At 60.5% G+C, this 25,710-nt stretch overlaps 1 protein-coding gene across 1 annotated transcript in view; it reads right to left on the bottom strand.

The window, feature by feature from the left end:
* Positions 1–214: 214 nt before the first annotated feature.
* Positions 215–25,710, bottom strand: part of GLIS1 (GLIS family zinc finger 1) — a 103,860-nt gene continuing 78,364 nt past the window's right edge. Inside the window, exons 3-9 of the mRNA XM_027772223.1 lie at positions 23,306–23,467; positions 18,259–18,369; positions 14,715–14,847; positions 7,702–7,858; positions 3,404–3,582; positions 2,776–2,943; positions 215–642 (exon numbers count right to left, since the gene is read on the bottom strand). Of these exons, the coding sequence (XP_027628024.1) occupies positions 485–642; positions 2,776–2,943; positions 3,404–3,582; positions 7,702–7,858; positions 14,715–14,847; positions 18,259–18,369; positions 23,306–23,467 (1,068 nt within the window). The 3' untranslated portion in view covers positions 215–484. The remainder of the gene's footprint in view (positions 643–2,775; positions 2,944–3,403; positions 3,583–7,701; positions 7,859–14,714; positions 14,848–18,258; positions 18,370–23,305; positions 23,468–25,710) is intronic.

Genomic DNA, 25,710 nt, shown 5'->3' with positions numbered 1-25,710 from the left:
CGCGCGGCAGGGGGGTTGTGACGCCAGCTCCCACGCCTGTGGTCAGATCCCAGGGCCTTTCTGGTCCCCACGTGGGGTCCTAGCTGCAGGACACGAAGCTCCTCTGAGGTTCTCAGTCTCGGCAGCCAGGCTGAGTCACAGAGAACAGGCCCACAAGTCTCATTTCCAGTTTTTAATGTTTTTCTTGTAAAACCAAAAATATAAAACTGGCAGGGGAATGGGAAACAAGTCTGTACATTTTATATACACGAGGTCTGTGATTCTGAAACCACGGGGCTGAGAAACGGGAAGACAGCAAGGGAATGTCACAGGTCACGGGTCCGGTGGGCACTCTGCACTCGCTCCCAGCTGCTGCTGGGCGGCCTCTGCACCCCCACTGCACCCCGCGTCTGCAGCCCGGCTGCTCTGGAGCGCGGAGGGTGGGAGCGGGTGGCAGATGGGCTAAGTGCCATGTCTGCGATGTGCAGGCAATGCGGGGCCACCTTCAGGTGTCCGTGTAGATGGAGGGGATGTGACTCAGGCAGTGGTCGAAGGCCCCATTGGGGAAGAAGCCACAGTCCTCGGGGCCACTGGACACCACGTCTTCAGATGGCTGTGGTGGCAATGCTGGGGGGCACGGTGCCTCTGCCAGGGCCTCGTAGCCTGTGGGTGGGTGGGAGACGGTCAGGGTTAGAGGAAGCAGGGGCTGTGCCTTGTCATCCCCAGATCCCGTCCTGCCTGCCTGGAGTCCTGGTTTACAATGCCTCCTTGGTGGGGCTGGGGTCCTGGGGTCCTGGGGCCCAGGGCAGCTGGGGAGGCAGGCACAGCTGGTTTGGGGCGGAATGTTGGGGAGGTAGGGAGGAGTGGGTGTGAGTATTGTAGCTCTTGCCCTCAAGGTCTGGTCTCCTTGGGGGAACCTAGCTCACCTCCTTCTTTCAGTTTTCTCTTCCCCACCAGACTTGGGAACCCACAGAAAAGAACCACTTCTACGCGGTCCTTATTAAGTGCTCGTTTAAGCCTCAGCTCACTTCGGCTTCCCAGCAGCCCACGAGGTGAGATTCATGATCTCACCTGAGAGCTGGGAAGATGGACTCAGGAGAACAAGACACTGCCCGTAAGTGGGGGATCTGGGGCCTGAACGCCAGTCCATCTGGCTCCAGGGTGGGGTCACCACTCAGAGGCCCTTGGAGGGGTTGTCTTACCCAGCCCCTGCCCTGAGGGCTTTGTTCCCAAGCTGCATCACGAGTCTGTGTGCTCTAAGGCTTCCGTCTCCCCATCTACTGCACCATTTGGGGCCCTACCACCCCATCAGCTTGTCAGTCCAGGTTCAATCCCATGTGCCTGTCCAGTCTTGGCAGAGGTCATGTGACAGCGGACAGGCTGCTGAGTGGGCCTGGAATGGGCGCTGTGGGGAGGGAGGTTGGAAGAACCTCCCCACTGTGGTGGGGATGGGCACGACACTGCCTCCCGCTCCTCGGAGCTGTCCATTTCAGTCTCCACGGCTCAGCTGGGGCCTCCTGCCCGGGCTGGACACAGGGTGGGGAGAATGGGCTGCTGACTGAGCACGAGCCTGTGTGCACACAACACCTGCCTATTGTGCACGCATGTGGTGCGTGTCACCCAGGTGTGTGGACTGTACTTGAACACAAAGGTGCATACGACACTCATCTGAAATAGCCCAGTGTACGGCAATGTATACAGTGCCTGCGTCCACACCCACCTGTGGTCACAGACCTGAGTCACAGGGTGGGTGACAATGTGAACACAGACTTGGGTGCACGTACAGCACGTGCGTATGTGTACACGTGTGCAGACAGGAGAGCTCCTCACACCCTCCCAGGGGCTCACGCTGCCCAAAGCCGCCTATACCTGCCTTACGTGAACATGCATACTCATACACACTTCATAAACATGCGAAGAACGTGCCCACAACATGGGAGCAGGTATGTAAACATGAACACACAGACTCGCACACGGATGTATCCGTAGGTTTGGGTGTGCCTGTCTGAGGCCCTGCTGCTTGCCCCATGTCCTGTCCTTCCACCCCGGGCCACACCTACCCCCTGGAGCTGGTTAGGGGACTTCTGGGCCAGGACCTAAGGTTGCCTTGTGATGGTGCCCTGGTATGCTCCAGCTAGACCTGGCCTCAAGGTTGGTCAGAGTTGGGCCTGGCTTAGGGACTTCAGGGAAGTTCTAACCCCACTGATGGCTGTGCTCTGACCGGACCTGGCCCTGCTGGTCTGAACCTGATGTCACCTTGGGCTGCGGAGAATCCTCCCCTCATTGGGCTTCTCACCCGAGCCAGGACATGGCATTACACGGGGAAGGGCCCGCAAAGAGCACCAAGCACAGAGGTACATACAGGTCCCTGTGGAGGCTCTCGGGCCCACCTGGAGGCTCTGTCCCTTCCCAGCTGCCGTCTCTGTTGAAGGAGGCCAGTGTTTGTTTCAGTCCCCCCATTTGCCCAGGGTCTACAGCTGAGGGCCTGCACACAGGCAGGGCTCCACAAGTACTCAGTGAGGTATCATCCAGTCCATGAGCTCCTAGTCTGTCTCCTGTCTTCAGAAACCCACCAGAGTCCAGACCCACGTACGCCGTGGGAGGCTATGGGACACTGACCTTCTAACCAGGCAGGGGGCACAGCCCAGTTCTCGGAGCCTCTGTTTCCACCTCTGCCATGTGGGGTGGCCCTACTGTATAGGGCTGGCCGAAGATGTGGAACCATGTGTGGAAAACCGCCAACACGGGACTGGCCTAGTCAGGGCTCACCTAGTCAGGGCAGGTTCAGGGGCTCACCTGCGGCAGGTATAGGGGCGCTGAGGCTGTGGTAGCCGTTGGGCCGCAGTGGGTTGAACCCGTGGGCCTCCCCAGCCAGTCCGTCACTGCTAGCTGTGGGTCCAGCTGTCCGGTAGCAGTCGCCATAGGAGAAGCAGTTCTGGATGGAGTGGAAGCTGCCCTGGTAGCCTGCAGGTGGGGGTGGCAGAGGGTGCGTGAGCGAAGGACAAGGCCCAGGGCGGAGGGGACCATCCCCACTGCACTGTTCAGCCCCTGTACGGGCTTCTGTGTGGGGCTGCCCCTGGTCGCCTGTGGTGGACTTTGTGTTTTGAGGGGAGGACACTGGCCTGCCTACTCCTCGACCCTCAGATCTGCCGTACCCAGTCACCCAGTTCCTCAGGCAGGCCTCTCCCAGCCGCCAGCCGTGGGCTGTGCTCGCTGCTCTGCTGGGACAGCCCTTCGATGCCATCAGACCCAGTTTCCTCCAGGAAAGGCCTTTCGGTCGCCGTCTCCCAGCATCTCCCAGCCTGGCCTTTGGTGCCTGCCTCCTCTGAGAACCCGCCTGCCTCCCCCAGGCTGGTGTCCTGGTCTTTGTGGGCCCCTGGGTGGGAGTTGGTGTGCGTGGACAGGCCACCTGGCCAGAGCTCACCTTGGGGGCTGGGCAGAGGAGGGGGTGGGGGGCTCTGGAAGGGCGGGTAGGACGGCTTGTTGGGGAGCATGGAGAAGGGCTGGCCCCCTGGAGAGTGGCTCTGGGAGGATGCAGGCAGTGGCGGTGGCCCGAGCCCCTTCAGTGGGCTGACCATGGGTGAGAGGAGGCCGGGCCCCAACCTGGAGAGAACAGAAATGACTGTCAGCAAGAGGGGCTCTGGGGGAGAAGGGCCAGGGGCACGGCTGCACTGGCTGCTCGCCTCCAGCTCGCGGACCCACTCTAACTTGCAACAGTGCAGTTTGGAGAAAGAGCTTTTAATTTCTGGCGATGTTCACAGTCAAGTTAAAATTTTAAATCCTGTAGGCTTTAGAGGCTGCACAGAGCAGCCGTGGCGAGCTCTGCCTTTGGAGTCAACAGGGCTGTGTTCGAATGCCCGTTGCCCTCACTGGCCAAGTGACTTCGGGCAAACTGCTCCATGTCTCTGAGCCGTGCTTTCCTTGAAGGGTGGCTGTGCCCACACTGTAGCTCTCAGTTCTGAGGAGTAAGTACCAGCTGCTCCTGCTCTTAGGGTGCCCAATCCTCTTAACTCTGTGTGCACCACCCTGGCAGCCTGGAGGATGGGCCCTGGGACAACCTGCACGGACAGCCTTGGCGTTCCTTAGCAGAGCACACCACAGCACTGTCCCAGCTCACTGAGCCCCTCCTCACCCCAGGCCCCACGAGACAGTGAAGGTTCAGAGAGGTTGCCCAAGCTACTCCCAGTCACACAGCACGGAACCCTCGTGGGTGACAGTGAGAGCAAAATTAAAGCAGCGCAGATAAACGGTATCTGACACCTGCCGAGCCACTCTGTCATCATCATCCAGAAGAAAGGCTGCAAAGCGAGCCCTGCAGTCTGAGTTCCAGCTGGCCTCTTCCTCCTGCCTGGGCACTGTGAGGGACCTTCTCCCATTCCATCCCTGGCTAGCTCTCCGCCTCCTGTGATGGGCTCACCAACTGCCTCCACAGGAGGCTGAGCAGAGGAGCCCAGACTGTGCTCGGGAAGTGCACGTTCCGGTCAGACTGTTGCAGGGGAGCACCGCGCGGGCCTCCACCTGGACTGAACGTTCCTCCTCGTGCTGCCCTCTAAGCTCCAGGGCCCTGTCCACAGGCGCCAGCGTGACTCTGGGTCGGCTGTGCCTGGGCCCTCACTGGGCCCTCACAGCCCACAGGACGTTTACCTGCCCTGCAGGACGAGGGCGAGCAGAGCTCCGCGTCTCTGGTTTGTTTGGATCTGCAGGTGTGTTGGACCATCCCCCTTAAAACACAGCCAATTCGGTGTCACGGCTCCAGGTGACCCGTCCAAACTGTCCAGCTAGGCCCACCTCGGAGACGTGAGGTGTTATTAAGGTTCCTCTCTGAGGGAAGCAGGGCTATCTGGACATGGAGAGTGGGGGGTTGGAGAGAAGGCGAGGGTTCCAGGTCTGCAGCTCTGCTTCATCTGACCTGGCAGGGCGCCCTGCTGTCCCTGCCCCTCCACGCACTAATGTCACTCATGTGTCTGAGACCCTCTTCCTGGTGAGCTCACCGAGGGCTGAGGGAGGCGAGCCTCCGTGCTGGGTGCCTGGCCCAGCCACTAACACATGTAGGTCCGCGAGTCCTTAACAAGTCTCCACAAATTGAGTATCTTTACTGTCACTGTCACTGTCCCGAGGCCCGTCTCACAGGCCACCAGGTGGGCAGGATCTCCTCGGTGCGCCATGAGCTGTGAAAGGCTGTGCACACCTCTGCGTCCTCCTCACCAGCGCTCCTGCTGCAGCCGGGCAGAGGCTCGGCCTCCTTCGCACGGTGCCTGCCTTCTCCCCATTCCCTCTGGTTCCCCGTCGGTCCCCTCTGGGAGCTCCTGCAGGAGGGCCGGGTCTCAGCCCTCTGGGTGACCCAGTACTGGGGCTGGCACATGGCAAACACCTGACAATGCCAGCACGCGCTATCACCTCAGCCGCGGAACCCGGAGAGGGCAGCACTGCAGAACGAAGGGGCCAGATGGGAGGGGAAAGCATCATGTGCAGTTTGTTTTTCCTGTCTCGGCCCTGCCATAAATTCACATTTGCCACCTTCACAGCCAGTGAAATGAAACAGAACAGGACTCTGTCTGCAGCCGAGCCCAGGGCTGGGGTTACGCTGCTCCACCTGAACCCCCGACAAGGGAGAAAGAGCACCTGGGGCTCCTCTTCTGAGTCACGCAGAGGATTCCTAAATCAAATATTTTTGCTTCAATTGGAACCTATAAAAATTAATATAAAACCTCACTGGCCTGGCAGACTGAGGGCTTCATACCTCGCATGGGGCTGGGGGAAAAAATGCCCGATTCTGCGTCTTCTCTGAGCCAGGGTAAACACATTTGGTCATGAAGCCAGGCCCTCTTCGCATATTTCTGAGTGAATCAGATAATTCTGTCAAGCTATTTAAACGTCCCAGCAAACCACTGGGGAGCCGCGAGTGGCCGTTCCCTGTTGACTTTGGCAGGAAGAGGAGGCTGAGGGCCATGGTCTCCCCTCTTCTCAGGAGTGGAAAAGAAACCCATTCAGGCTGGGCCTGGTGTGGGACCAGAGGAGCCTGCCCGGGTGCCTGCCTCGCTGGTTGGGCCCTCGAGGTCCTGCTCCTGCAGGCGGGGTGGGCAGGCGGCCTGGGGGTCCCATCCTGTCAACACTTGGCCTTGCACCACAGGGATTCTGCCGGGCACTTATGCAGGCGCAGGCAGGTGGTGAGTGAGGCGGCTGCACAGCCGAGCAGGGGAAGGCCCCCGTGGTTTATTTTCCTTTGGACAGAGGTGCTGGGCTGGCTGTTGGGTGAGCAGGTGGCCTGATGATCCACTACCAGGTGACACACACACTGGCAGGCACTTGTAGCTGACCCTGGCCTCCTGAGAGGAGGGTACCTTAATGCCCTCCACAGAGGAAGACGCTGAGGCTGGGAAGGCCTGGTTTTCTGGGGCCCCTTTTGACCCCCATTCAGGTTGCCTCTGTGACTCTCTGCTCACCACAGCCAGTCCTCCCCAGGTCGGGGATGGCCCCTCTGCACCCGGGGCTGCCCCAGATGCTCCTCCTTCCTGTGCCGCCACTGTGTTCCAGCTGTTCCTCCTTCCTACCCAGACCCAGCCCCGGCTCAGGCTGCCGTCCTGCACACCACACTCCAGCTCCACAGTGCAGGCTGAGCGTGTCCTCATCCCCAAAGCTGACCACACCTCGCTCCCAGGTGCATCTCTCAGGAGGCACCAGGCTGTTTCATGCCTGCCTGCACCTTGCTGTTCCCTCTTCCCAACCTCTCCACCAGCTCACTCCAACTTCACCTTAGGGGGCCTGTCTTAGCATCACCTCCTCCAGGAAGTCTTCCCTGACACCCTCCTCGCAGCCTTACTCCCTGGATTCTCTCCTTGGCCCTTGAGGCTTCCCTCCCTTACTGCCCCCTTGTGGTCAGTCTCCGCATGTCTGTCAGTCTCCCTCTGCACTGTGACCTCTCCAGGCTGCAGTGGTCAGTGTCCCCAGTGGCGGCCCAGGCCCACTCTCGGGCTCAATAACTGGACACTGACGGAAAGGCTGAAGGAAAGGCCCTGTCAGGAGCAGTGGACGAGAAGTTGGTATGGAAGCCAGGCTGGACCCTGGGAAGGACAGCCCGGGGGCAGGCCTCAAGGAACAAGTCTGATCATGTCTCCTGCCTATAAGCAAAATTGGCAGGGCGGGAAGTGAGGCCTGTGAGGCCCCCTTTGTTCATTTGCAAAGAAAACAAATTTCAGCAGCATTAGTGGTCTACAATGAACACAGTCACGTTTCTAGCCAATTAAGTGGCCATGATGAGAACCACGTGGGATGCAGGAAGGTTCTGCCCCTCTCTGCAATGTCCTGCAGTGAAGGCTCCCAGCAGACCGGGTGACAGTCACAGCTGCAGCGGCCAGAGAGGGGGCGAGGTCTGAGCTGGCACCTCGGCATGGGCAGGGGGCAGTCTGCTCACCAAGTGCACGGCTGAGCCGAGGGGAAGCAATGAGGCTCCCGAGGAGGCCTGGGGTGGCAACCCCTTCCCAGAATCCCCCACTGGCGGGAGTGGGCACGTGCCATGAGGCACTGAGAAGCCGGAGCCAGTACTAGCTGCCTCACAGGGGCTCGTGAGGCACCTACAGAACCACGCACAGAGGGTGTTTAGAGTACCGTAAGCCGTAAGTGCCCTGTACGGTTGGCCATTTCCATTATCGATAACCACCTGCCCTCGCCAGCCTCCCCCGCAGATGCCCGCTTCCTGAGAAGAGACCGGCGTGGTGTACATACCCGTCCCTGGTTCTCTCAGCGGTGGGCAGAGGGGACAGATGGTGGTGGGAACCGGTGCTGGCCTCCAGTGGGTGGTGCCCGGAAGGGACATCGTGTGTGGGGGGCAGGATGCCTGATGCCAGCCCGTTATGGGGGGCGACGGAGCCAGGATACACGCCTGCAGGGAAGCAGATATCATTGGACTTTGGCCACTCCCTAGAGACGGCTGTGGACGGCACAGGAGAGAGGCAGGAAGGGAAAGGAAAGGCTGTACCAACAGAGGTTCAAGGGCCCGAAGGAGGGACGGCATGGCCCCACTGTGCTTCGTTCAGGCCAGGAGCTGAGGGTGGCCCTGAGAGCAGGTGCCTGGGTGGGCAGGGTCCGTGTGTAGGTGCACTGGGGTGGGGGCCCGTTGCAGCAGGCTGCTCCAGATCTCTGCAGGCTGTTCTGCAGAACCTCAGAAGCACACGGGGACCCTGGGACGGAGAGGAGCTCGAGAAGTGGGCAGTACCTCGGGGTGTGGCGGTGTCTGACTGGCAGCGAGGTGCTGGAGGCTAACGGCGGCCTGCCTTCGGAGGACTGCCGCCCCAGGGTGTGCCAACAGAGCCCGTGTCCACTGTGAAGGGGGACAACTTACTGCTGGGTGGCAGGCTGGTCTAGGACAGGCTGGCCGGATGGCTACATAGGCTGAACACGGCACCAGGGCCCCCAGGGAAGAGGGGAATTCACCGTGTTCTAAGATCGCAGCCTTCACAAGACAGCTGCAGGGGGGCTCCTCTGATCACCTTTTACCCCCAAGGGCCCACCCTTTTCTTTCTTTCTCACTTTCTTCATTCTCTTGGAATTTTGTCCATGGCCCCAGCGTGAGTTTCAAGCTGCTGAGTCCGGGCCTCCAACCATGGCTGGCCGCGTGGGAGTTCAGCACCTTCAGCACCATGCCACCTGCTGGCCCCGGGTCTACCTTTACTAAGAAGAAATCCCTGGGGGACACTAGGTCAGAGTCAGCTGTTGCTCTCGGGGCCCGACCACGGGTTCTGGCGTTATTGCGGCCAGTCATCCCGAACCTTCATCCAGGGACCCCTCATCTGGGACTGGAGTTGGAGAGGGTCAGAGCAAGGGCTGTGTTTCTGACATTCCCTATTCTGTCAGGGAAAACGGGCTACTTTTACATCTCCCTCTCTCTCTCTCTTTGCCATAGGGCGTGTGGGCTTGCCAGAGAGAGACAGAGACCGAAAGGGGGAAAGTGAGCAGTCACCCCCTGGGGACGGCCACACCACAATCCTTTCTCCTTGATTCTCTTCTCGGAATTTGGGGCACACATGCACCTAGCAAGATTTTCAAGGTACTGGGTCCAGGACTCCAACTGTGGCCAGCCAAGTGGGAGTCCGGTGCCTTAGCATCCCCTGCTGCCCCTGTGCATCCCCTCTTTAATCTGGCCATGGTAATTTGAACAGAAACTGACATTTCCCTAGAAACCAAAGTTTCAAGTTGGTGCCAAGGACGGACTCGGGGGTGGGACTGTGTCCACGCTGGGCCGTCGACTTCATTTTGATGATCACACTTGTTACCCCGGATCCAGACCCAGAGCTCTTAGCCACCTCATAAGGACCAGTCTGAGAACACGCCAGGCTCCCTTCATGAACGCGCTGAGGAACTTCTGCCTTCTCCGCAAGTTGGGGTTCCACGGCTAGCTCATCCCAGGTGGACCCCTGTGGCCCAGGCCTACAATTCAGGAGGCTGCTACAAGGGATCGAGCAGGGCTGTGGGTCTTACGTGGCATGGCAGGGAGCAAAATGAGGGAACTGCAGGGAGTGGTGGGGACTGTGGCAAAGGGGAGGGAATATGCCCCTTCAAGGCCATTACGCTGAAACTCGGGAGAACCCATCTCCACTGTGCCTACGAGACCAGTCTACAACCCCTGGCTTGGAGTTAGAGCAGCAGGCACCCTATGTGCATTAGATGAAATTCTACTCTTCCAACAATAATTACCGCTAACGAAGAACGCACCATGCGCCAAGCTCTTTCTCCATGTTATCGAGTTGACCGATCTCAACAACCGTTGGTGGGGGAAACAGTATGATCCTATTTTAAGAAACCAAATCTTAACAAGTTAAACAACTTGTTGGAAGTCACGCAGCAGGCAGCTGGTCATGCCTGTCTTCTCAAGTCCATCTGCAGCCAGGCCCCGGAGATGCTCGGGGGTGCAGTTCAGGCTCTGGTCTGCATGTCCTCCAGGGGCCTTGCCTCTGGGCCAGGCTCTGCTGCTGGCTGGGAGACCCTGGGACTCCGGGTGGGCTCTCATGCACTCTCCGCCCTGCCTTCGGAGGACTGCCGCCCCAGGGTGTGCCAACAGAGCCCGTGTCCACTGTGAAGGGGGACAACTTACTGCTGGGTGGCAGGCTGGTCTAGGACAGGCTGGCCGGATGGCTACATAGGCTGAACACGGCACCAGGGCCCCCAGGGAAGAGGGGAATTCACCGCGTTCTAAGATCGCAGCCTTCACAAGACAGCTGCAGGGGGGCTCCTCTGATCACCTTTTACCCCCAAGGGCCCACCCTTTTCTTTCTTTCTCACTTTCTTCATTCTCTTGGAATTTTGTCCATGGCCCCAGCGTGAGTTTCAAGCTGCTGAGTCCGGGCCTCCAACCATGGCTGGCCGCGTGGGAGTTCAGCACCTTCAGCACCATGCCACCTGCTGGCCCCGGGTCTACCTTTACTAAGAAGAAATCCCTGGGGGACACTAGGTCAGAGTCAGCTGTTGCTCTCCGGGCCCGACCACGGGTTCTGGCGTTATTGCAGCCAGTCATCCCGAACCTTCATCCAGGAAGCCCTCATCTGGGATTGGAGTTGGAGAGGGACAGAGCAAGGGCTGTGTTTCTGACATTCCCTATTCTGTCAGGGAAAACGGGCTACTTTTACATCTCCCTCTCTCTCTCTCTTTGCCATAGGGCGTGTGGGCTTGCCAGAGAGAGACAGAGACCGAAAGGGGGAAAGTGAGCAGTCACCCCCTGGGGACGGCCACACCACAATCCTTTCTCCTTGATTCTCTTCTCGGAATTTGGGGCACACATGCACCTAGCAAGATTTTCAAGGTACTGGGTCCAGGACTCCAACTGTGGCCAGCCAAGTGGGAGTCCGGTGCCTTCACCACCATGCCCTGCTGGCCCTGTGCATCCCCTCTTTAATCTGGCCATGGTAATTTGAACAGAAACTGACATTTCCCTAGAAACCAAAGTTTCAAGTTGGTGCCAAGGACGGACTCGGGGGTGGGACTGTGTCCACGCTGGGCCGTCGACTTCATTTTGATGATCACACTTGTTACCCCGGATCCAGACCCAGAGCTCTTAGCCACCTCATAAGGACCAGTCTGAGAACACGCCAGGCTCCCTTCATGAACGCGCTGAGGAACTTCTGCCTTCTCCGCAAGTTGGGGTTCCACGGCTAGCTCATCCCAGGTGGACCCCTGTGGCCCAGGCCTACAATTCAGGAGGCTGCTACAAGGGATCGAGCAGGGCTGTGGGTCTTACGTGGCATGGCAGGGAGCAAAATGAGGGAACTGCAGGGAGTGGTGGGGACTGTGGCAAAGGGGAGGGAATATGCCCCTTCAAGGCCATTACGCTGAAACTCGGGAGAACCCATCTCCACTGTGCCTACGAGACCAGTCTACAACCCCTGGCTTGGAGTTAGAGCAGCAGGCACCCTATGTGCATTAGATGAAATTCTACTCTTCCAACAATAATTACCGCTAACGAAGAACGCACCATGCGCCAAGCTCTTTCTCCATGTTATCGAGTTGACCGATCTCAACAACCGTTGGTGGGGGAAACAGTATGATCCTATTTTAAGAAACCAAATCTTAACAAGTTAAACAACTTGTTGGAAGTCACGCAGCAGGCAGCTGGTCATGCCTGTCTTCTCAAGTCCATCTGCAGCCAGGCCCCGGAGATGCTCGGGGGTGCAGTTCAGGCTCTGGTCTGCATGTCCTCCAGGGGCCTTGCCTCTGGGCCAGGCTCTGCTGCTGGCTGGGAGACCCTGGGACTCCGGGTGGGCTCTCATGCACTCTCCAGCTCTTGGCCTCTGTCCTCACCCCTCTCTGCCTCTGGGACCCCCACAGTAATGCCTGCTTGTCCATCCACTGTCTCCCACGGGCTCGATCCTCCCTGGCCTGGTCGGGAAGACACCCCAGGGGATTTCTGTGGCAGGAGCCCGGTGAGGCGCGCTCACTGCACCACTCACCACGCTGCTCAGCACCTCCTTCTCGCCATCTTGAACCAATTTGGGGGCCCAAGAGCTGGGAAGGCCTGGAACCCTGATAAATCTCACTCCCTCTCCTGCCACACTGACCTTCTGCTTCTCACGTCCTCAGTGCCCATCACGTCACGCTGGGCCTGCTAAGGACGGCCTGATTAGCTCCTGAGGGTTTCCTACTGACGGAGCTGGTACCTCCGCCGGAGGAGCCTCAGGGAACGCCCTGTAACTAAGCAACGGAAATCTGTGTAGCCTTCTCCACCTCCACCCTTGCCCCCACCCATGGCTGGACTCGTCTAGCCCTTGAGTCTGTCCCCTGCTCTCCCCCTGCCTGCGCCCAGGTCCCCGACTGTACCGTCCCCTGAGGACACACAGTGGGTGGTCATGAGTGTGAACAGGGGATGTTGAACACATGAACAGAAGTGGACGGGGATAAGGAACTACCTGATTGTGAGGGCCAGTGGGAGTGGGGACCACACGGGGCCTGCAGGCCTCACCCCAGAACGCACCCCTTTGCGCAGCAAAGCAGGGTCATCTATCAAACAGCCATGAAGGCCTGACCTCCAGCCCCAACACCTGCTTCCCGCTGAGCCTTGCGTATCTGCCATGTGGCTTGTGGAAGACCTGGCCACAAAACCTGAGGGAGTCCGGGACCTCTGGGGGTACCTGGCTGGTCCTTCCCTCCCCGCTGCGCTGGAAGCAGCTCAGAGCTGGGACAGCACGGGACTGGGACACAGAAGGCACTCAGCTAGTAGCGGCAGGGAGGCAGATGGATGCCTGGTCAGGCACACTCACAGCCAGACGGCCTGGGTTCAAATCCTGCCTCTGCCACTTACTGACTGTGGACAGAGGGACCTTGTGAGGCTGAGGAGAGGACCCTGGCAGTCGACACACACATACTCAGTAACTGGCATTACTATGGAGGGGACGAGTACCTGCTCTTCTCGGTCACCGTGAGCAATGATAATGCAAACTCACCATCGGTCAGAGGCTTGTAATAAGCACACCCACGATTACGTTTGTCCTCACAGTAGTCTGGGAGGGAAACTGAGGCTCGGAGCCGGGGGGGGGGAATTGCCTCAGGCTTTTGTTATCCAACCCAGCACAGGTTTCACCCCCCCACCCCCACACCCCGCCTTCCACCCCGCTCCCGGGCCTGGGCCGAATGAAATGATGTCTGTAGCCTGACTGATGCTCAAGGGGTGGTTACTGCTGCCCCTTCCTCCCGGGACAGCCCTGGGCTGGCGTCTAGAACAGGCTTCCAACCTGACCCTGTACTGACTGATCTCGGAAACCTTGGGTAAGTCCACCCCCTGCCCAGGCCTGAGTCCTCTCAAGGTGAAAATGAGGAGCTACTGCACCCCTGCCCTGGGGCGGGGGTGACCTCACGGGGGTAACTTTGCGAATCAACTGCGGCCTCTCTCCTGCCGAGTCAGGAAGCAGCCCCAGAACCCTTTGTCACCAGCTGTGGGAGCCGCACTGAGACACAGCCCTTCGTCCCCGGGCTGGGTCATCTACGGTCCCTTCTAGCCCCGCCTTTGAGCCCTCTGACCCTGTGAGACGTGGCCCGCAGCTGAGGGGCTCCCTGGCTGGAGGGAGGAGGGCGTAGCCCCCACCCCATGGGTTTTCTCGCCAGTGTGGGCCTTAGCTCAGACCCCTGTGAAGGGGACTCAAGAGGAACCTTCTCTTCCTGAGGCTGCGCCGAGTCTTTGATAATATTGCTAAATCTGCAACTTCAACATTGAGGGGAAAGAATAAGTTATAAAGTAAGAAATGTCTACGGTGGTTGGGATAATTCCAGAAATCCCAGGGGGTGGGCAGAGCTTTGGGCTCTGACGCTGTGGTTGCTTCAGGGGGCTTGGGTAGAGTGCAGCATCGTCAGTGGAGTCCCTGCCCCCAGCCTGCAGCTGTTGGAGGGACGGACAGGCCGCCTCGGCTGGGCCAGAGGCTCTGAGCGTGTGGCTGGGTGGACTGAGGGGGTCCCATCTCTGGGCCAGAGTTTGGCGATGAGCTGTAAATGGCTCTAGCTCTGCTGCCTACTCGCTCGGCACCTCAGTTTCCCCTCCCAAGCAGGAGTCATGGTGGGGAACAAATGGGACTTCAAGTGGAGGCCGAGAAAGGACGGCCCTTGAGGAAGTTCCTCCTTGCAGATGAGCCAGCAGCATGGCATCTGGAAGGGCCTGGGCCTCACGCCCAGGGGCCTGAAGCTTCTCCAGGGCCACATGTTCCCTGCCCAGCTCTGCACGTGTGCCCGTGCTGAGTGCTGGTGACTCCAGGGTGGAGACTCTAGGCCTGCTCTTGAGGAGCACACGGCATGGTGAGGAGGTGGACGGGGAATGGAGCAACAGCCCGGAGTGCTTAGTGCTGAGGCTGGGGGAAGCCCAGAGGAAGACTTCCTGGAGGAGGGGGCGAGGAGGCAGGCTCTGAAGGAAGGGTAGGAGCTTAGTGAAGGGAGGGGGAGAGGAGGCTGGCAAGGTGTGGACAGTGGCTCAGCTTAGTGAGAGAGGGCAGGCAGTGCTCAGGGAACTGCACCTGGGGTGCCAAGCTGGGGCACGGGTCCAGGTCCCGTGAGGCCATGAGGCCATGCTGAGAGGGGCCTGGCTGCATCCCATGGGCAGGAGTGTGAAAAAAGCCTGGGATGGCGTGAAGGTAGAAGGCAGAGGCGGCATGGCCCAGGGGAGTGGGTGCTCTGGTGACCCAGGAGCATCACCGCCCTCCTCTGGGGATGGTTGTAGAGAAAGCCCCTAGCCCCGGCTGCGCCTTGGCCCTGCCTTCCCACACACGTACCTGGGAGCAGCTCCTGGCCCAGGGCACAGCCGCCCTTCCCGTCACTGGCAGCCAGCTGTGTGGACGCATGGAGCTGATGCAGGGCCAGGCACTCGGTCAGGACGTCGGCCTCGGGATCGGGGCACACGTGCACCTGTGGAGTGAGCAGAGGGGGTGTGCGTGAGAGACTACCTGCCTCCGAGCCCTCGCTTTGGGGGACAGGGCAAGTGGGACGGTGGCCCCTGGGGAAGAGGCTCCTCCTTGCTGTGCCTCGGTTTCCTCATCTGAAAAGTGGGACTAACTGTGGACACTGAAGATGGTGTCAGTCTGGGGCCTCTGAGAAGCAGATGACAAGCAGATGGGACTCAACATGTCAGAATTTTAACAGGGGACGTGCGTGGGGGCGGGGTGGAGAAAAGAAAAGACAAAACGGGAAGGCTGGGAGAGCCCTTGGGTGCCAGGAAAGGAGGAAGAGATTGGGTGGAAGCTCCTAGCTGCGAGGCAGGATCCGGCGTTGCCTCAGCATCCCTGCCAGCCTGCACAGTGAGCCACGGGCTGGAGCAGGTGGCAGGAGGCACGGCCGCAGCACAGCAGAGGGGGCAGAGAAGTGCTACCACATGGTGATTGGTCACTCCCCCCTCCAGGCTGTCTTCCTTCGTGGTACCAAGCACAGTAGAAACCTTTTAGGACAAGGCCGAAGAGCTGGGCTCAAGCGCGTTCTCTGTCTTCTCACTCCGGGCGTGACACTGGACGAATAACCTCTCTGGGTCTCACCTACCCTGCCTGTGTGTGAGGACGGATGGACGGAGGGTGAGAGCTCTGACGGGCTGGCACAGGCTGCCTGCGCCTCACGTGGTCCCATGAGAGGGACGGATCAGTAGGCGAACTTGGGGTCTTCTGGCTAAGAGTAAGTTGAGCTAAGACTCATGTGGGTACGCGCCCAGGGCCCAGGCAAATACCCGGCCAACAGCCCCGGGCTGTTCCCAAAGGCTGTCACTGGAGAAGGTCTTGGCCTCTCCAGAAAGAGCCAGAATGGGAAAGGGCTGGGCCCTTGGCTGAGGAGGGGGCGGGCACCTGCATGGGGGAGGCTGCCTCCTGTGGAAACCCCGAAGCTTTCCTCTCAGAGCTGGAGGCCCAGAGAGTGGCTCTTCTGAATGGTCCTTTTACAAAGGACAAAACAGACACAGAGAGGCGAGAGCCTTGTCCCATGTCACAGGGCAGCTGAGAGTCAGCCCCAAGGGTTTTTCCACCCTCCCGGGCCAGAAGGGCCAGTTCGGCTTGGGGATGGCATGCCTAGCCTGGAGAAGGGCTCGCGGCTCCCTGACCCAGCAGCTGTTTTCCATGTAAATTAAGTTTCTGGCAAAAGAAGGCCAAGGCATGTTCTCGCAGACCGCAATGTCGCTTGGATTAGGAGCAGCAGGAGAGGAGAATTAAGGAAGAAAAGCATTTCTAATTCTCTCTGAAACGCGGCAGGGCTGCCAAGGAGTTGTCATAATTCAAGGGCTGCTTTACCCAGAAAGATACATCATCCCCGACGGCCCCTAATGGGTGCTCAGCGATGGGAAGTGTGCAGATCTGCGGCCCCACATCCCCCGGGGCTCAGCGAGCCAAGCACAGGGCCTGGGAAAACCAGGGCAGGACTTGGGGCCTTGGGCACTGGTCCACTCGGGACAGAAACTCCCTGTGCAGAGCCCCGCCTTCTGCGGACTGGGCTGTCCGAGTCCCTGCTCGGGCCACTTGGCCTGAAAGCAGTGGAAAGCGCTCCAGCCCTGGGGACAGATGGGTCTGGGATGGGCCCCCGCTTCTGTCACTCCCAGGCTACATGACTCTGAGCCTCAGTTTCCATCTCTCTAAAGGGGGAATAAACTGCCCACTCCTGGGGTCCTGGTGAGGCCTGAGCGAGACGTGGAATAGGTTCAGAGCCACAGAGGTGACGGGGTTCGCGCTCAGCCCTCCCTTCTCAGGGAGAACAGGGTGGTGTCATCACCAGGGAGCTTGGTTTGAACGCCTTGACCATGGCCCTCCTCTGCTCTGCGCTCCCTGCTGTCTGCGGGACAGAGCAGAGCCGAGCCTGGCAGTCCCTTCCTGCCACCTTTCCCCAAGGCCTACTAACGCCAGCACCCCGACTCGGTATACCCCCCGATCCTGGGTCTAGAGTGGACGGGGCCTTAGCGCTGCCCTGTCCATGGCTGTGTCTGCAGTGCATGGGGCAGTTCTGGGAACGCAGCAGGACAAGTTAACGGGGCTCCTCCCGCTCTGCCCCGCGGGTGTCCCCAAACTGGGTCCTGCTATTTCTCTTCGTCCCACACCCTCCCTGGCACTCAGGTATCCCCAGTGCCATGGCCCTTGTGGTCCTCTGAGATTTGGGTAGGCCCAGCCTGGGCTTGGAGGCTCTGTCCCAAGTTCTCAACTGTCCCTCCTGCTGTGACGTGGGTCACTCGGCTGCTCACACACGCCCCGCCTAAATCAGAAGCCTCCTCAGATTCTGTGTGCTGGTGAGGGGTGCCACCATCCAGCCTGGCCCCCGAGAGGTGGCGGGGCCCCCGCTGCTCCCGCTGCCTGGCCTGCACCATCTCTCCTCCTCCCTTCTTGTGGCCTCCCTGCTCTGCGTTCCTTCCAGTCACCCCGACTCTCTCTCCACATGGTCCCAGACATCAGTCAGGCCGATGTGCCTGTTCTCTGCGTAAGGGCTCTCAATGGCACCTACTGTCCTCGGGGCATAGCCCAACCTCTCCAGCAGAGCTTCGAGCCCAGGGGTGCCCTGCCCACGCACCCTCCTCCTACTGTGCGGGCTGGCCCGAGACCTAGGAGTGCCTGCCGGTGCCCAGCACAGTGGGCTTCCACCTCAGATGTGGCCCAGTGCCACCTGCCCTCTGTCCACCTCCCCAGCACTCACCCCTGCCTCAAGACCGAGAGAACACACGCCAGCTTGTTTCGGGCCTCGATGTTTGTGCCAGGTACGTTTCTAAACCCCTAACACGTCCTTGCTCCTCAGACCTCATGACAGGCCTTGGGGCACGTCTTTCTTGGCCCCTCTGACCAAGGACCCCGATGCACAAAGACACAAAGGGCCATGCCCAGGGCTGCAGAACTAGAGCGGAGAGCCCCGTGGTTGGCTACGGCTGCACTCCGTCATCCTGGGATCAGAGCTCCCACCGAGACCGGCTGAGGGCCCGCTCTGTGACCACTCTGCTCACCTCTGTTGCTGTCCTTACTGTGCAACAGAGAACCATCTTCTGCCCCTCACCCGCCAGGCCATGGCCAGTGGGACCAGGGTTTTGCATTTCTGCTGGACATCAGTGTTTGATGCTCTAGCCATGGCGAGGGGCAATGGATAGAGGAGTTGGCGGGCAGTCTGCAGGTGGGTACATGTGGCTGGCAGGGGCTCTGGGCCAGCAGGCACACTCAGGGATGGAAGGGTGGATGGAAAGACACTGGCATTCTGGGGGGTTGTAGATGGGGAACACAGACAGGAGTGTGGCCAGCTGGCTTGATGTTGGATGGGTGCTGGGAAGCTGGGGCCGGGCATCTGCAGAGATGGGCCTGGCACGGAGCACCGGCTTACCTTCTTACGCACCTGCTGCTCTTTGGCTGAGTGGGCCTTCACGTGCTTGCGCAGGGAGCTGGGGTCTGTGTAGCGCTTGGAGCAGCCGGGGATCTGACAGGCGTATGGCTTCTGCAACGTCAGAGCACAGGTGGTGAGCAGGGCACGGCAGGCCAGGAGGACCCTGACTCAGCTAGCCCTGCCCTCCAGTGTGGGGAAGGTGCTGGGCCGGGCATCTCCGTCTACCCCCAGCTGGGACCTCGGGTGAGCTACCTCTCTGAGTCTCACTCTTCTCCTCTGCAAAACGGGGCCAACTGAGTCCTAAGGGCTCTTCCAGCTCTGACACTGGCTCTGAGAAATACATTTCTTTGAATCCCATAGCTGCAGAGCAGCAGCAGGTGGCCCAGCAGGGAAGCAGGATGGCCGCCTGGGAGAGCAGGGGACGAGGGGCATGGAGGGGAACGCGAGGCTGGGGGAGTGGACAGGGCAGGCTGGGAGGGCCTGGCCTCACCTTGCAGGTAGGTCTCGCATGCACAGGTTCCTCTCTGGGCCACAAGAAGCCCAGGCCCTCTCCCAGCGCAGAGGCCAAAGGGGACTGGATCACAGAGAACACAGGCCTGGGGCTGTGTCCCGTGTGGGAGGAACAAGTCCCCTTCCTATGGCCCCCCGTTCACCTAGAACACAAGAGGTGGGCCCCATGTCTATCCCCACTGCCTCTCCCTGGATTATTACCCTCTGGGGCTCCCATCTTCCGCTCGTAGTCAGAAGAGGATCAGGCCATGCCCTCGGCTTCCACAGACCTCAGGGCTCCCTGTGTCCTCAGAATACAGCCCATCTCCAGGCACCGAAGGCCCTTTGAGGTTTGGGCGCTGATGGGCCTTACCCTCCTGCCCCCACCAGCCCCACCCACGGGCCCTCCTCGCCTCTCCCTCCTGGCCCACCTGCCCTCCTCTCCGAATCCTCCTCCTCCTGCACAGGCCTGACTTCCCACTAGTGGCACTGTCCACCTGACACTGCTGGGTTTGTTCCGTGTCCCTCTCCTCTGCTGAGTGAAGGACCTGTCTGATCCACCCCAGGTCTCCGGGTGACCCTGGGCAGGTGACTTGTGGCTCTCACGGAATTCTGACCTATCTCAAGGGGCACCCACAAGACCCTGCTTGGGGACTGCAGCTACTGGAGTATGAGGTCACTAGCTCCCGAGTTTGAATGCATTGACTGGTCTGATCATTCAGGAGCCTCTGCCCTCCTGGGGCTGTGGCACACAGGACAATGTCCATCAGACACACCCACATGGAAATACCCCCAAACCTCAGGGCGACTGTGCCCATGACCTGGAACCTCCTGGGGGTGGGGAGGAAGTGGAGACACGACCATACCTTGGTGCTGCCACGGAGAGTTGCCAGGTTAAAGAAACGGAGGAGAGCAAAAAGAGAGAGACAGAGCAGTGAGAAGGATGCCCAGGCCGAGGGGACACGGGGCAGTGGATGGAGGGCCTGCCTGGGACTGCCCACCCTCCCGCCAAGGCCCTGCCCTGCCCCAGCTCTAAGGCCCCGTCCCCTGGGGAAGCGGATACAAATCCACACGCTTTTGTCCAAAAGCAAACAAACAGAGCTTCGTGTCTGCGGGCGGCAAGGCCCATCTCTGTGTTTGTTTTTCCAGGGCCTGACGCGTATAGAACATTCCTCGGGCCCAGCTCCCCGGTGAGCCCTCAGGAAACCCCATGGCCGGCCCAAGCCAGCAGCCAAACCCCAGGCTCCAGAGCCAGGGCCGCCTCGTTATGCCCCTCAGCGGCCCTTCTGCCCTGGGCTGAGGAGGCCCGACCACGGAGAGCTTCCTGGGCAGCGCTTCGGTGAGCACGGGCCACCTGCGATCCCCTGCTCCCTCGGCCACCGTGTGGGCATCATCCCAGCCCGCAGCCATCTTGCCCGAGGTCTGGCAGGGAGTGAGCGTGCACACAGCACTCTGCTAGAGCCCCCTCATCTGTGGGCCGAGGCGAGACTCATCCTGACGGGGAAAGCGAGGAAAGCAGTTTGTTTAAGTCTGTAAGCCTCTGCCCTCCTGGGGCTGTGGCACACAGGACAATGTCCATCAGACACACCCACATGGAAATACCCCCAAACCTCAGGGCGACTGTGCCCATGACCTGGAACCTCCTGGGGGTGGGGAGGAAGTGGAGACACGACCATACCTTGGTGCTGCCACGGAGAGTTGCCAGGTTAAAGAAACGGAGGAGAGCAAAAAGAGAGAGACAGAGCAGTGAGAAGGATGCCCAGGCCGAGGGGACACGGGGCAGTGGATGGAGGGCCTGCCTGGGACTGCCCACCCTCCCGCCAAGGCCCTGCCCTGCCCCAGCTCTAAGGCCCCGTCCCCTGGGGAAGCGGATACAAATCCACACGCTTTTGTCCAAAAGCAAACAAACAGAGCTTCGTGTCTGCGGGCGGCAAGGCCCATCTCTGTGTTTGTTTTTCCAGGGCCTGACGCGTATAGAACATTCCTCGGGCCCAGCTCCCCGGTGAGCCCTCAGGAAACCCCATGGCCGGCCCAAGCCAGCAGCCAAACCCCAGGCTCCAGAGCCAGGGCCACCTCGTTATGCCCCTCAGCGGCCCTTCTGCCCTGGGCTGAGGAGGCCCGACCACGGAGAGCTTCCTGGGCAGCGCTTCGGTGAGCACGGGCCACCTGCGATCCCCTGGTCCCGCGGCCACCGTGTGGGCATCATCCCAGCCCGCAGCCATCTTGCCCGAGGTCTGGCAGGGAGTGAGAGCGTGCACACAGCACTCTGCTAGAGCCCCCTCATCTGTGGGCCGAGGCGAGACTCATCCTGACGGGGAAAGCGAGGAAAGCAGTTTGTTTAAGTCTGTACGGGGAGTCTGAGGCTGTCAGGGCTCAAGTCCCACATGTGCGCCTGGGAGCGGCAGGAACGGGAAGCGCGGTGCCCCGGCTTCACACTGCCACCGCGCTGAGCCTCCCCCACCCACTGTCTTGGTAGTGTGTCACTCTCAGGAGCTGGAAGCCCGGCCAGCAAGGGGCTCTCAGAGCTCTGGGACAGGAGCTTTCCTCTCCAGTCTGTTCAGAGACACTTTCCAGTCCGCAGAGAGAATCCATGCTCTCTGAGGCCAGAGGGGAGCTGGGGATATGGCTGGGTGCACTGTAGGGCCTCCGCGGAGCGTGGGTGCTGGGAGAGCAACCCAGCATTGTGGAGCCCCTTGTGGAGTTTGCTGGGGAGCTGGGTGTCAGTGGGGTGTCAGGTTTGAGGGCTTACCTCCCAGGCTTCAGGGACCCCTGGAGAAACTGAGGCCTGAGAGACCCATGCCCCTGTGGGCTCATGCTGGCCTGGCCTGGTCTGGCCTGGCCTGACCTGCCCCAGCCTCGGAGCTCAGCTCACACAAGTGGGCCCAGAGGCCTGTTGCTTTGGGCCCAGGTCCAGAAATGCAGTCAGGAGGGAGGAAGGAGACAAGTCGCAGAGGTGACCAGACAGGCCCCAGGAGACGCTCCTTGGGGTATGAGGCCGGGGGGTGAGGAGGAGAGGGTGCAAGAGGCCTGGCGCTGTCGGTGCTGCCTGCGGCCTCAGGGCCATAACTAGGGGACATAACAAGCTGTGCCTCCCCGGGGCTGGAGAGGGAATGAAGGGGTGCAGGGCGGTGTGTGTCAGAACCACTCCTCACACCCTGTCCCAGCCTGGCTTTTGACAGTGATGACAGGGAGGGGTAGGGAGTTGGGCTCCGGTTGAGGACAGGGCTCTCCTTGGCACCCCAGTTCTGCCCGCTCAGCTCCACCTCCCCAGGGTGGCCGTCACACGGCTTTGCCAGCCGGGAACAGTAGACTCGGGTTTGCACCCAGCTCACTTCCCCTCTACTGAAGACGAGGGACTCGACCTCTGAGTGTCAGTGTGTTCACAGTGGGGCTAATGGCCCGACCGTGGGCAGTCACCAGGATTAAACCAGGGGTGGGTGGGTGTGAGATGGGCAGAACTTCCAGCCCAGGGCCTGGCCCAAACCAATAGTTCCCTGCCGGTTCCTGCACCGGCCCGTTTCCTGGGTCTCAATTTTCCGAGCTGTATCCTTTCAGCCCTCACCTGTCTTTTCAGGGCCTCTGGCTTACCCTAGACAGGTCAGCCACCCTCGGGCCTCCGTTTCCTCATCTGTGTGTTTGGAGAGGCTGAGCTGACGTACACTCAGCTCTCCCAGCCCCCCCCCCTCCCTGAGTACCCCAAACATCTGCAGGAAGAGCAGAGAAGGGGGCGACATGCAGTCTGGCCATAGACCTGTCTCCGGCTGCACGGGGCTGGGGCCCTCCCAGGGCCTGTGCCCCCTCACCAGGGGCTGAAACTGCCATGAGGCCCAGGTCTGCATCACTGTGCTGCCATCCAGCTGTGCGACTGTGAGCAGGCACTGCCTTCCCGGAACCCCTCTCCTCCCGGTGAGCCTCAAGGGCACGGTGGTATGGGGTGCAGGTCTCAGAAAATGCTACTAACCTCTGAAGTCTACATGCACAAGGTGACGCGTGGGCCACCCCTGGCACAGTTACTGGTGACCCGATGGTGCACAAACAAGGGAAGGGAAAAGAAGGGAGTCCAGGTCACTGCGGCACTGCCCACCTCCACTCCTCACCCACGGTGCCCGAGGGACAAAGGACAGCCCTGGAGGGCCTCTGGCCCATCTCCCTGCAGGGAGCACCCTGCTCGGAGTAGGCTGTTGGGCCCTAGGGAGAGGGTGCAGGAGGGTGAGCCCACTGTCTCCGTGGGGATATGCAAGGACGCTGATGTCCAGGTGGGTACCCATGGGCCAAAGCAGCGGTTCTCAACTGGGGGGTGTGAGTGGTACCCCTCCCTCCTGGAGGACATCTGGCAATGTCTGGAGACATTTTTGGTTGTCGTGACAGGTGATGGAAAACTGGTTCCAGTCTAGTTGGTGAATAGAGGCTGGGGAATCACGGGACACCCCCTCACACGGCACCTCTGCCAGAGATGAGCCTGTCCCAAAGTTGGCAGAGCTAAAAGGCCAAGGGCGGGTCTCCACACAGATACGACGCTGCCCCCACCCGGTCGTCGGGCTCTGCCCTTGGGGCCTACCGTGTCGAGGTGGGTGCGCTGGTGCTTGGCGCGGTCGCTGGAGTTGCTGAAGGCCTTCTGACAGCCGGGGTGCTGGCACAGGTACGGCTTCTCACCCGTGTGGCTTCGCAGGTGGATTTTGAGGTTCTCCAGCCGCGAGAAGGCTTTGCTGCAGCCTTCGAACTGCGGGAGAGGCCGGGAGGCACGCTCAGCCCTGTGGCTGCCTCCTCGCCCACACTCACAGCCCAGGGAGCCCAGCTGGAGCTCGATGCCTGGATCTGGGTCAACCTCTGCCCCAGCGTGGCTTCGGGCAGTGCCCTTGACCTTCTGTGTCTGACTTCCTTTCTCCAAACTTGAGCCTCTGCAGCTCCCGCTCGGGCTGAGGTGAGGGCACCACGGGGTGGGATGCTCAGTGACCATCCCATGCAACACCAACCTGGCTGCCATCAGCACGAGAGCCCAGTTGTAGCGAAGCTGCCTCAGTTCACCAAGTGGCCCTGCAGCTGTCCAGTGCCCACCACGTTCCAGGCCCTGTGCTGGCTAGTGGGGGTGTCGTGAGCACAGCACACACGTCGTGCCCACGGGAGCATGTAAGTGGATGGACGGCAACAGCGCATCACAGTGGGGAGAGAGGAAAAGGCAGTGTGGGGGCCCGTGTCCCCCAGGCCCTGCTCCTTGCCCTGGGCCGTCTCTGTCCTGCAGCCTGGGCCAGCGTCAGCTCTCTCCTGAGAGCCCTCTAATTTCTAACTCCTCCTGTTCCATCTCCACAGTTGCCCAGACGTTGCTGATGCAGCAGGGGGACCCCACTGCTTTCTGCTGAAAGCCCTACACGCCTGACCCCCAAACACCTTCCTGCCTCTTCACACCCACCCCATACTCTAGAACATCAGTAGTCAGCCAGCAAGCCCCAGCTCTGCCGTTAAGTCTCCCAGGAAGGACTGTTCTCTCCTGCCCGCCATCCAGCTCCCTTTAGCCGCACAGCCCAGCTCGAGTGCTGGACTGCAGGGCAGCGGGCCACAGGCCCTGGGGCTTGGGGCTGACTGCCCGTTCCTGTGGCTCCCAGCCTGACCTGCTCCAGTGGGCAATGCTCGGCCATGTGTACGCATGGGCAGAGGAGGAGCCCACGCCAGCTGGCACCTCGACAGCCAGGCATGCTGCTGGCTCTTTAACCAAAAGGCGTGTGAAGGGCCTCCACCTCAGAGGTGGAGGCTTCGGGTGGTGAAGTGACCTGCTCGCAGTCACAGGACAGTGATGGGCAAAGATAGGGCTCAAATCTGATGCCAAGGCTGGAGGGGCTCTGCCATGCCCACAGCCTTACCAGGGGCCAGTGGGTGGGGGAGGTGCCCCTCTAGGAGACCAGAGCAGGCAGGCTCCCTTCCCCACCCCTACCCAACCAGCGTTCAAGCTGTGAGCCCAGAACCAGATTAGGACCCACGCAGCAGGTGGCCCGGGATGAAGAGGGCAGTCGCACTCCCTGAGGGCTAGAGCCCCGCCAGCCTGTGGTCCCCACACCTCCCTCTCGGGCTCAACTGCAGGCAGAGGGAGGAGCTGCTGGTTCCATGTACTAACACGGGGCCACGTTCAGAACACACGGCGCTCTTTTCTGAGCTGGGCCTGCCCAACTTTGTCTGTTAGCAAGTTCATGGAGGGGACGTGCCCGCGGTCCAGGGCAGTTCAGCACATCTGGCGTATTTGGGTATGTGGGCTGTTCATCTGGACAGACTAACTTTGGCCCAGGCCAGGTGACACCAAGATGCAGAGAGAACCCAGGTATGGGCCCCAGCTTCCTGGAGAGCAGAGTCCGTGCAGGAGACAGAAACACACACACGCACACCCCGCCACATGGCATCGTGGTTGAGCGGTCACAGAGGGCACATGGGGCTGTGGCCACAGAGAAGGTGCCTAAGTCTCAGAGGGGTCAATGGCTGTGCCACGCCTGGAGACCGGGAGGAAGGGTGGCGGATGACGTCAGTTACGCCGACGGTCACTTCATTCAATCCCTGGTCCTGCACCTTGGACCATGCCAGAATAGCCAGAGGGTGGTGGGCCAAGGACGGGCAGGCCCCGAGCACGCAGTGGGAAGGGGCAGATACCCAGCGAGGCCCGTTGCATCTGGTGCGGGATGCCTGCCGGGTTGGGCTGGGGTCTCGGGGTGTAGAGCCAGAGAGTAGGTTCAAATGCTAAAGCTCCCGAGTCCGGAGGGAAGAGCCCTGAGGGGGAGGGGGTCATATACCTGCTCTAAGGACGCCCTGGTGCTGCTGGTGACGCGGGGGACTGGGAGAGGAAATGGAGGAGGCTGTTGAGGCCTCCCGGAGGCGAGGGTGGCCGAGGCCTACCCCAGGGAGAAGGCCGGGGCAGAACTGCAGGACAGGTGCGAGGACAGGGGCCCAGAGATGATGACGGTCCGGGTGCGATGCCTCCTCGCC

Source organism: Tupaia chinensis, unplaced genomic scaffold (genome assembly GCF_000334495.1).
Source record: "Tupaia chinensis unplaced genomic scaffold, TupChi_1.0 Scaffold000259_1, whole genome shotgun sequence".
In the NCBI taxonomy this organism is placed as follows: Eukaryota; Metazoa; Chordata; class Mammalia; order Scandentia; family Tupaiidae; genus Tupaia; species Tupaia belangeri.
This window is presented reverse-complemented; position numbering and strand designations above follow the sequence as displayed.